Source organism: Cupressus sempervirens, chromosome 8 (genome assembly GCF_028749045.1).
Source record: "Cupressus sempervirens isolate cs-2001-9-10 chromosome 8, ASM2874904v1, whole genome shotgun sequence".
Classification (NCBI taxonomy): domain Eukaryota; kingdom Viridiplantae; phylum Streptophyta; class Pinopsida; order Cupressales; family Cupressaceae; genus Cupressus; species Cupressus sempervirens.
In genome coordinates this window covers 23,173,915-23,186,262 of record NC_143125.1, presented here as the reverse complement: position 1 = coordinate 23,186,262, position 12,348 = coordinate 23,173,915, and the positions used below count along the sequence as shown (strand labels likewise).

At 30.4% G+C, this 12,348-nt stretch overlaps 1 protein-coding gene across 12 annotated transcripts in view; it reads right to left on the bottom strand.

The window, feature by feature from the left end:
- Window positions 1-12,143, bottom strand: part of LOC149541383 (uncharacterized) — a 32,605-nt gene extending 20,462 nt beyond the window's left edge. Inside the window, exons 1-4 of one of the 12 annotated variants that reach the window (XM_089796653.1) lie at window positions 11,825-12,115; window positions 10,978-11,286; window positions 8,182-8,257; window positions 6,381-6,743 (exon numbers count right to left, since the gene is read on the bottom strand). In XM_089796653.1, the coding sequence (XP_089652779.1) occupies window positions 6,661-6,743; window positions 8,182-8,257; window positions 10,978-11,286; window positions 11,825-12,019 (663 nt within the window). In that variant the 5' untranslated portion in view covers window positions 12,020-12,115 and the 3' untranslated portion in view covers window positions 6,381-6,660. Of the gene's footprint in view, window positions 1-6,380; window positions 6,744-7,811; window positions 8,085-8,181; window positions 8,258-10,977; window positions 11,287-11,824 lie in introns of those variants that run through there. The other 11 variants (XM_089796655.1, XM_089796654.1, XM_089796663.1 and 8 more) reach the window with 11 other exon arrangements.
- Window positions 12,144-12,348: the final 205 nt, after the last annotated feature.

Genomic DNA, 12,348 nt, shown 5'->3' with positions numbered 1-12,348 from the left:
ATGGATTTAGTTTTGGGGGACAGTAGAGTGCCCAAAGCCAAAAACTTATTGTAGGATAGTCAGGACATCCTGAAAGTGCTCAAAGAGAATATACAACAGGCCCAGAATCAACAGAAATTGTATGTTGATCAGCACCGAATAGAGCATAGCTTCGAGGTAGGGGATATGGTTTACCTGAGGCTACAACCATATAGACAGTCATCGCTCAAGAAGAGTGGAGCTGAAAAGTTGAAACCTAGATTTTATGGTCCCTACAGGGTGATTCGCAAAATAGGCAAAGTCGCCTATGAGCTTGAGCTTCTAGAGGGCAATCGAGTGCAGAATGTGTTTCATGTGTCTAGGCTTAAGAAAGCCATTGGTTAGAGTATAGTGCCTTCTATAGATTTACCCCCTTTGGATGAGGAGGGGAAGCTTGTGTTAGTACTCGAGGCTATTCTGGACACTAGAGAGAGGAAGCTTAGAAACAGGATAGTGAAGGAGTATTTGGTCAGATGGAAAGACCTACCGGAGGAAGATTCTACATGGGAGAGTGAGCAGGTTATTCAGCAGGCTGGATTGAGATTGCTTAAGGACAAGCAATTTCAAGGGGGGCGGACTGTAATGTCCCCATTTTAGCAGTTGACCAAGTGTGTGTGCATTAGCCTTGTTCTACATGGTCCCAAGGGCTAACGAAGGGTTTAATGGGATCCTGGAGTGTTTTGGCCTAGTCATTTCCAGTTTGGGCCAAAACAAAGTTGATTTACTTAGTTTCAAGCATACTTACTATTTTTAGTAAGTCGACAGGACACAGTGCAGGTCAATTTTGGTGATTGGACTCGATACTTCTCGGTGAGAGCTTTCCGATGAGCTATCACTCGCATTATTCGGAGTCCGATTGCTAATACATTTTAATGCCTGAAGTTTTATTAAAGTAACATCTAATTTAATTGTAAAATATTAAAGTGTTACTTTAATATTTATTTTATGGTGATGTGTACCCAAGGGAGACATAAGGGGTATTTTAATATATGTTTTATATATTACACATCTTTTATCCCACATTGCCCATATGAGTTGAGCGGACCCGTGAAAATAGAATAAAAGGAAGCATTTATTGCTTCATTAGGTAAGTTGAATATGAGAAGAAATTGGTGTGTGAGTTGCAGCTTCGTTCTTGGCATTTGAGGACGTTTATCCTCTCTTGTAACATTCTAGACGTCATTCCCTTGGGGTTTGGCCTTTGCAATTCTTTGTTATCGGCTTCATTAGTAGGCAGTTTAGTTGCATTTTCGGTTACAGGTGGATTTGGTATTTTGCTCATATCTTCTTCACTACTTGTTCGGCACTTATGCCGCTTTGAGAGAATGATATTACGAAGGTAGTGGACTGATTGAAGGACAAAGTACTGTAGCAGCAAGTTCGAAAGCATGTGCTGGAGTATTATGTCAATAATGCTGAAGTAATTAGTGAGTTGATAAATCTGTCATGTATTTGGTTTTATGAATTCTGAAAATAACATTTATTTGGTTGTAGTTCATTTCCACTTTTCATATTATTGTACTTTCTTTCTTGTTTATGTTGTATGATACCAATTCCATGCACAAACACAACAAACAAATAAACGTTTGATTTCTGGAGTTATAAGGGGTTTAAAACATTAAATAGAGAAATAAGCAGTTGCATGCAAACTGTTTGACAAAATTCCTTTCAGCAAATTGGTTTGGTTTTTTGGGACATCCAAGGGTGCCCATTACAGAAGATTAAGGAAAAGAAGGAGAAGATGGTACTAGACCCATCATAATGTTGGTTTGGTTGTCTATCCTTTGGGTTTTTTGGCTTTTTGGAGCTTACTCACATAGTTAGTCATTTGGATTTTGGTGTTGGTTCTTGTCTCTATTTCTTAGTTGGTTTTTTGTTCTTGCTAGTTGTCTTAGTGTGCCAGTTATTTTTCTAGCATTGTTCTTTATATTAATGTTTAACTTTTATGTTGTAAAGACTTTTGGGATTTCAGCCCCCCTATTAAAAACCTATTTTAACCCTTGATCAAAAAATTTTAGGTTGATTTATACTTTAATTATATCAATCTATTCTTTATTAGCTTGAATAATTTTAGTAGAATTGATTTTTTAATATACAGTGTTAAGATTTATTTTTTATAGTTGAACATTTAGATGTGTTTTTTCTAATTTTTTATCATTCATATTAGATTTTATTAATTTCTAGACATAAAGAATTATTATTTTTACTATCTATTATACTTTAATATGGATCTATATAGGCCATATCCTCTTATTATTACATACACTAATTTCTAATTTCCATATGTTTATATATTTTTTACTTTTAGTTTTATTCTATCCCTACGAGTCTTTCATCCTTTTGTGATATGTATAAAGATGTATTAAAGTGAAAATTTTATTATTTTATCTAGTTACATATATATCATTATCTACTTTACTAGACAATATTAGAACTAACAACCAACTCATTACCATCCAATCCTAAAATTTAACTATTTGAAAGTGTCTTTAGATCCAAAAGTGACCCTAACATATAGATAATGAAGTATCATACCTCAACACTCCATTGTAGTATCACATGGATGCTATTTAGTTTTACATTGTTTCCTTACATGTCTATCACTAGGGTGAACATTTTCTAGATGTATCAAAGAATATATTTTAAATATAGATAGAAACTTATCATCTAAGGCAATATGGATGCTATTTAGTTTTACATTGTTCCCTTACATGTCTATGAGTAGGATGAACATTTTCTAGTTGTATCAAAGAATATATTTTAACAATTGTAACATAGTGGCATGTACTAGCTGTAAAATGCATTGTAATAGAAATAGATATTACAATGAAATTATTGAACAATAATAATTAATCAATATAACTTAAGAAAGATTTAAAAGATCATTTGAAAGTTTATTTGAATAGTAATGTAGAAAAGTAGTTATAATTAATAGATTAAGGTAGTCATAAGAAAATTTATAAATAACTTCATAAAAAATGTTGAAATATTAGATGTTAATAAAACATTATAACTACCTAAAATGTAGCCAAAAATAAATCAATATGGAGGAGACATCCAAAAAAAAGGGGCTCTATAAGACCAAATCAAATGAGCCAATCATCATTGAGAGAAACAGTTTCAATAATAAATTACTATATAAACATTATAAATATTTGATTAATCAAAAAATAATTCACTATGATTGGATGATAGATTATGAAGTAATCCTAGTTGTTGAAAGTGAATACAATAATACTAGCCTATGACAAGTACAATAATAGATAGAAACTTATCATCTAGGGTAATATTCTAGCATTGGATCATAACAAAAATATGAATGAATATTTGCATTCAAAATTTGTGAATTGAGTTCATCTCAAATTTGTAATTCATAATAAAAAAATTAATTTTCCTTTATAAATTTCTTTCATATCTCATTATGCCAAAACCAAGATATTTCCTATTTCTACATAAACCTCAATCTATCTTCACTATTGTTAACAATTATCATCTTCTTTTTTCATTACAATTTAACAAATTTCTACTTAAATTTGTCCATCTTTAAATTCCAATGGACAATTGAATTATTATGTCCTATATCACTAATTGTGTTTCAATATCCCTTCTAATACAAATGGGACTCTTAAAAGACACATACATTACTAAAATCACAATCATACTATACATGAGTAAATAGCTAACCTTTTTCTCCTAGAAGCATCCTAGCTAACATTCTTTCCTTTTTTACCCAAATGACACAAATGCCTTTAATTTTCCACAACATCGATGCATTATAAGTGTGTCAAGGACTCCAATTGAAGTTGCTTATATCTTGTGTGAGAATTGTCCCTTTTCCTAGAGATGAAAATGCAAAGTTTTCATCAAAGTGTAGCTATCATAACCTAATAGATAGACAACCCCTCCTAAAGTGTGAAAAATCTCAAATTTTATCTTAGGCTATCTCTTTTCACTAAGTTTATGGATCTTGCAACTTAATATTTGAATGCATTTATATATTTTTGTTTATGTATAAAACTTTTTGTCAACTTATCTAAACATTTCAAGTTATGATTCCATTATCCTTGATTTTTTTCTAAAAGAAATCTACAACTTCTTCACAAAGGTTGTTGGTTCTTATGTTGGAGATATGCTTCAAATCCCTCTAAGAACTTCTAACATTCAAAGATATATTGAATGCTTATATGAAGAAGAAAAAAAATACATATGAGATTTTTTGATTTAAGCAAATAATAATTTAGTTTATGGCCAAAGAGTGGCATAGATTCTAGAAAGAAAGAATCTCAAAATGTTAGATGGTAGGAAAAAATAGTTAGTAAGATCTCAACATGACAAAGGAAAGGGCCTACAACACCACAGTAAATTGTGAGATTCTTATTTGAAACATAATAATAATCAATGTTGACTTCAACCTCCTACCAATCAAAAAAAAAAAAAAAAAATGATATAGAAGAGGTTAATTATAAGAAGTAATTCACAATTATTTTATATTTAAAAGATTTTTTATCATTTGAAAATTTCATTTTTATTCTAATTTCTATAAAATGAAGTACTCATAACTTAAAAAGATTGAAAAAAAAAAGACATTAATTTTATTAGATCTATTTGTTAATAGGACCAAACTTAAAAAACCTTGAATGGTCTCCTTAATCCCTAATATATAATTTCCTAATTTTATATAGAAAGATAGAAAGTTTTTGTTATAATCCTAAATTCTGATCCCTTCTCTAGAACAGACCCAAAACTATTGCTCTATTTTTCTAATATGGTATCAAAGCTATCTTCCTATTAAGTTTTGTATATTAGAGAAGAAGTTGTTAAAAAGATGAGGCCATGAGAAGAACCACCAGATGATTGTGATTTCATTGAAGAAATTGTTTGATTTTGAAGAGATCAATGGTTTGAAAAATAGGAAAAGATGTAGTTGAGTTTAGATGGATGGTTGAATAGTTTGAGGTGTTATAGGATCAAGAAGCTATACTTCTACAAAGGTTATGAGACATTCCATGTGGAGATGGTGTGTCAAATGGAGTTTTGAAGCTAGATGATAGCTGCATAAGTACGAGAAAGTCTTACTCCTCTATGCCATATTTTCAAAGTATAATTTTTAGATAATGCTTCCTTTAGTTGTCACATTAAGTGTTAAGTGGGAGTGTTGGAGTTAATGTTCCAGCCATAGTAAATAGTAATTGCTGCACATGTGGCAAGCCTTGTTGAGTTGCTGGTAACACAAGTTTAGTGACTTTTAGTCTGAATCAAGTTCCTATTGTAGACATTTTACATTAGGTGTCCATAATTTTTTGTTAGTTGTTAAGTTTGTGTGTTGTCAATCATGAAGTAGTTTATTCTCAATCTAATTAGCAGTTATTTAAGAATGTTGTTGAGTCAAGCTATTGTATAAATTGGCATCTATTATTCAATAAAAATAAGTAGAAAGTTCCTTCTTTCTCTATTTTGTTACTGCTGTTCTATTTTTCCAATAGGGAAGACATAAGTCCTTGGGATAAATCTAGTTGGGTCAAATATAGTCCCAAAGAATATCTGGATACAAAAATGATGCCATGCAGCAAGTTCTACATAGACCTCTTTGTAAACTATTATTATATCTTTCAATAGATTATTTAAAATTAACATTTTATTTTCTACATTTTCAATAAATATATCTATATCACCCATGTTTTTGAATCTAGAGTTTGCTACTCGAAAAAGACTTACCAACCATTTCAGTATTAGAAGATGAAAACAATTCACCGTCCTTTATCCTTGGAGATAGTAATAGTGGTGTGTTTTTGTAGGAGACTAATAATTCATCCTGATTATGATCTTGCCTATTTGGAGAATCAGGACTAGGTTTTCAAGTGAAGGAGAGGGGATGGAACAAGGGCTTACTACTGTAAAAAGGAGTGTTTTGATGATTTAAATCATCAGACAAATAAGGAGCGCTAATTTCTCCCCCTTCTACCGACTGAGAGTGCTTGAAAAAACCAAAACTACCATGCTCTAAAAATTTAAAACTGGTTTCCTTCACAATTTCGCTAGGCGCGACCGAATAAATTTTTCCGGTTAATTCTGAATCAGAAAATACAATTTTAGTATTAATCTTACCTCTGAAATTGAAGCAGTTATTTATTATATATCTAGTTGTTTGTGATAATCTTAATATGTTTGAGGACTTGGTTCATCAGATAATCAATCAAAACCTTAATTGAACTTGAACCCAGGATATTTGCCAATATGTTAATGTTCATTAATTCTATAGGGAAGATATGAAATTTGATCTAACCGTAGATAGAAGGAATGGGCAGATCAGATAAGTTCAAACTAGTATTTCCTTAAAAAAATTAATTTAAAAACCTTTAAGATATAAAGAATGGACTGATAGAAGTTTATCTTTAATTTGTTGATTTAAGCATTCTACAAAGGAAAAATATTGCTCAACTCACCTCTCCTCTGAAATTCGAAGAAAGCCAAAAAGAAAAATCAAAGACTAAAATATGACTACTATGCCATCATGCCATCACACCAAATTTATGACATTTCTCCCATAATCTTTTAGTCATTTGGTTACCGATTACCAGAAACTATGTTTCATTATTATGCTCTGAACTCTTAATATTTGTGAACTCCTTTAACTTCCTCTAATCATAGGTTTGATCCCTTCCAGATTTGCACGATGCCTCTTGTAAGCTTTCCTGTTGTCTCTGTATAGAAGGAATGAATTCGCTCTGCAAATGTATGTTCCCACAATCACTCTTTTTCTATATTACAATCTGGAAACAAATTATTCAAATGCATGGATTGTTGAAATTTAATGTCTGTTAATATAAATGTTATTTTTTCACACAACTCATGATCACCCTTGGAAATATAAATATAAATTTAGCATTATATATATATATATATATATATATATATATATCAATCATCAACTGAATATATTTTTAACTTCATGATTTATAGTAAATATTAGATTATTTACTATTTAAAAATATTATGTAATAATCATATTTATATTACCAAAATTTAGTTTTAACCATTTAATAAAATATGCAGTTAGGACAAAGAATTCCTTTGAGGTGCCAAAGGCAGATGACCGTTACACTACGAATTAGATAATTATTACAAACAAGATACAGATGAGTAACGCTATTCAGTCAAATCTTGTTGACGCTGATAAAGGATGAAATTTGGTCCACCATGGACGAAAGGGCAATGCAAAATTCCCTGGGCAAAATGCTTTACGGGATTGGAATCATAAGAAGTGTATTTCTTATCCACAGCCAGGTTCATATTTTCACAAATATATATTCCAACAAGAAAGAGGTCCAAGAAAAAAGTTCAGGGTTTTCAGATAAAACAATAGGTCTGGTGGCATAATAGCTCTCTTTCTTATATTATAATTTGGAAACAAATTATTCAAATGCATGCATGGATTGTGAAAATTTAGTGTCTATTATTTTTTTACACAATTCATGATCATTATTGAAAATATAAATTTATCCTCAGATAATATATAAAAATTCGTATATATTAATCATCAAATAAATATATTTTTTAACTTAATGGTTAATAGTAACTAATAAATTATTTACTATTTAAAAATATAATTAAGTAATTATTATGTTTATCTTACCAAAATTTATTTTTAACCATCCAAATAAATATGTTTTTATAAAGTAACCCAATTCTACTAAAGTTCCTTCAAATTTCCTTATAATAAATAATCTAATAAATTCAAATTTTAAACTATCTAAAATTATTTTTAAAAATTGTTACAAAATAAGAATAAGAAATTTTGTATAAGAACAAATATAATATTAATGATCGAATTTATAACAGCAACAAACATTTACTGTAGTCTATAAGCTGACAGCTAAAATATGGTAGTTACAGACCTATGCCTGTAGCCCTCACATTCTAGAGGGATTCCCTTGGCTCACTCTAATATAAAGGGCGTTTCATAGGTATAATAATATATTGTTTTCTATCATTTTACAATGACAGTTTAATTAAGATAAAACATGGAAGAATATAGCTTGAGCTGAGTATAAATACGAACTAGGTACCTATAATAGCAACAAATCACAGATAAGATCTCTTATGTAAAGTAAAACATTGTTTACAAATGCTCAATATTTCTTGTCTCCAGTGACAGATGAGTACCTTCTGATTTTTCAGCAGCAACGAAGTAGAGCTTCGTACGAAGACTTTCACAATCGATCTCACATGTTTCCACCACCTGAAAACAAATAACATTGAATTTTCACCGTCATAAAATAAGATGAAAGCTCTTCCTTGGAATCTATCAGTATTCGAGGAAATTAATTGCCTATGTTTAAGCTATCCAGTAATAAGAATATAAACGTCTAATCAATTAAAATAGATATGTAAGAAGTCTCTTACAGCTAGAATATAGACCAACAAAGTAACTATCAAAATACATACACAGAAAATATATATATATATAGTTTTTAAACAAAATAAGAAAATATAATGGCGTTTCAAAAGAAGAATCAGTTGAAATTGTCACGACTTATTATTTCAACCCGTTTCTATTAGGACTTAGTATGTTTTTGACCTTTTGACTAAGACTATGATTGACTATGTAGGACTCGTATCGAATACCTTAACACTTTTATTGTTGATATTATTGGATGGCTAATTTAATTTAATAAATGGTCGCAATATGCTGAGCTTATAAAATTTCGATATGATGGTTAAAATTTTGAATTCATATATATGTTTATATCTGATAATGTATGTTGAATGTTTTAAACGAGCTTATAAAATTTCGATATGATGGTTAAAATTTTGAATTCATATATATGTTTATATCTGATAATGTATGTTGAATGTTTTAAAATTTGAATTTAAGATATTATGATTATTATGATGATGACATTACTGACGTATTGGGTGATGTCGAATTTGTGAGTGTGCAGGTACTGAAGGTAGAAGGGTGGTTGAGGTAGAGGAATATAGCTCCTTGGCAGGGTTGTGAATTTGGAATGCATATAGAATGGTAATGAATTTATAAATTGTTTAGTAATTTTGCTATATTATAATTTAGATTTAAAATAAGTATTATGCTCTTAATTTATTTTCTTTAATAATTACAATCGAAATAGTTAGTTGAGAAATTTATTTCGATTAAATAGAAACGAGCGTGGACTAAAGTTAGCACTCCAAATAGGAAGAAATTAATTAAATATTTTCCAATTTTTAATATTCTTCCATAACGTTAGCTGGATGGAAGAAGGGCAAAATATTTTTTAAAAAATTATAATAATGATAGAAGTTGCTGTTTTTCTTGGGAAGAGGCTGACGTTTTTGAAGAAAAACAAAGCAGACGTTTTTGAAGGAAAACAAAAGGGGAGACGTTTTTTGAAAAGGAGGGGGAGAAAACGCGTGGAAATAAAAAATATAAGGAGGGCTGCATTAAAAAAAATCCGCAGGCTTGCAAGGGGTCGTTTTTGGTTCGTGTTAAGAGGGCGGTGCGTTGAGTAGAACGGGAGAGGAAGAAAGATTTGAGGAAAGGAGCAGGCAGCGGCAGGGAGAGATTTTAAAAATTGGGGAATAGAAGAAAAAACGCAGGAGCTGGTGGACAGCAGTAGTGGTGTTTAAGTTGGAGCATAGGGTGCTGTAGTGGAAAGGAGCAACCGCGGGTGATCGAGAAAACAACACAACCAGGTTCCTTATTTTATTTTATTGCGGCAACTTCAACTTTTATCATGACTGTTCCAATGTTATTACGTACTGTCTGCTGTATGGAGAAATAGTTCAAGTCTGAGGGGCACTCCAAGTGAGCATATAACTTGAAAAGGTTAAACACGTAGCTGTTTTAATTGGAAGGTTAAAAAGGCTCTAATTTTCTATATATTTCCGAATATTGTTCCGCATCTTGAGGCTGTTTGCTTATGTGGCAATATTTGTAGTTTTCGGACACAGAAAAAGATATATATATATATATATATATAGATTTTGAACAAAATATGAAAATAAAATGGCGTTTCAAAAAAGGAATCAGTTGAAATAACTTTGTATTATAGTACTTGTTGTTTAACATCTAATTATGATTATAACATAAAGTTGTTAGTTTGTTAGTTTTTTTTTAATATTGAATAAATATATATTACATAAAGAACTGGAAGTTAATTAGTTAAAAAATTAGGAGATAAAGTAATTGTAGATATCAGTTGAATACTAATTGCTGACTATAACATGTAAACTCAAAAGTTGTTTTGCCTTTGTGTTCATGATAGTTATCCATGATTGAGTGATATGCATCATGACCATATTACAAAACATGACTTCATCTATTATAAAAGACATGCTAATGTAGAATCATTTGATGATGTGGCACTCAAACCTTAATTATAAGCAAAAGAACTTACCAAATAAGCTGCTGGTAAGAATTGGAGTGCTTTGAAATTTCCACATAAGATTTTGAAAAGAGTGAAATTAGAATGTTCAGCTAATACATCTCTTTCTCTCTACTATTCATCCTACATTTATAGTCATATATGATAGTTTAAAATATTTTAAAACTTTATAGATTGCATATTACAATTGTTTCACATATCATAACATTAGAGGATCTATTGAATAATTATAAGAACATTTGTTTCACGTATGCCATATATTGGTGCTAGCAAATGATGATTCACTTTATGATCATATAGTGTTTGGTGTAGTGTAGAAAGAAACAATCCTAAGATGTTAGATGGTACAAAAGCTATGATAAAAGTTAATGTAGGTTATATTAAAAGTAATTTACAATTATTTTATCTCTAAAAGATTTTTGACCATTTCAACAATTTACTTTTATCCAAATTTCTATAACAAAAAAATTACTCATAATTTGAAAATATAGAATAATTAAAAAGATTAAAAAACATAAGTAAAATATATTATTTTATATTAAGATAATTTATTAAAATGACAAAAAGTAGAGAGTACCTTTACCTTTACCAAGATGGTGTAAAAGACTTTCTTGGCCACGCAAATTGTGTGGGCAGAACAGACTTCAAGATTCTCCTCTTCCAGCAATACAAGAACGGATGAAAGTAAACACCACTCTGATCGAGTTATAATCTCAATAATCGCATTTGGATGAAAGCTGTTAACTTGTACTCTTGGAAAATTTGTCAGCTTTTGCCAATCAATGCCTTGTAAACTCTGATTTGGTATATTCTTCATTGAATTGCAGCTTTCATTCTGAGAAACCTCTTTCAAATGCGAAGTGGATATTATTGGACTTCTGACCTGCTAAATCCACAGATTTCAAAAACTTTCAATCTATCACGTGTCTATTTGGTCAGGATAACTCTGATAAAAACTTTCAAAGAGGATTGAGCTGAATTTGGTCAGGATAACTGTGATAAAGACTAAAATAATAGCAAGAAAGGGAAAATATAGGCCAAATTTCACCCCTTTATGCCATCCAACTTCCATGATCATGGTTTTCAGTATTTGAGAAATGCAATCAAGAATAATTAGATCAATATCTAAAATTTGTAATAAAGTATTATTTATGTCTTTTAGTTTACTTAGATTCTGATAATGGATAATCAAAACATCAGTTTCAAACTTTATGCAACCTATTTCAAAAATCGAAACCTAACTCTAAAACTTTCCCAATATAATTTCATTCCATCTAAGTTTTCTAATTGATGCTATATATTTCATTACAAAAAAAATCATAAAGACTGATTCATCTGATAAACCCTGAATCAACTGATTTGACTGCAATACAATTGTACGAATATTAAAAAACACATCGAAATAAGCTGAAGAAGTTTCTTACCTTGGTAGATCGTCGTGTATGATAAAGCAGGGAAACGTTCCTGGGTGTTCGTAGGCTTCTGATAACCCTGGTCTGTCTAATAAATCTCCCATATTTTTTGCTGCACATTCTTCTCATTTCTGAAGAATTTTTGAATACCCTCAAATAATTGTCAATTATGTTCGATGCATCTTCTTTATAGGAAATTGACCACATAATCGTGAATCACGAGTTACACGCCCGGTGGGATATTTTTTTGTGGAAAACAACAAAACGTGGGGATTGGCATTTATTAAAGAAGGAAATTTCTTATCTTATACTCTTTGAAGTGGGCATATATAGCAAAAAGAAACGCATCTTAGGTTAAAAAGGAACCTCAAAGCAAGTGACTGGTTTGTTTGTTCGTTCAATCCATGAAATTGTGATTTATTTTTTAATTTAGTTTTCAACTGATGGAACACTTTCAACTGCTTCCGTTTGGGTATAGTTTAACATCTATTATTAAAGTATGCAATTAAATATGTTTATGCTCAAAGTGAGGAAAA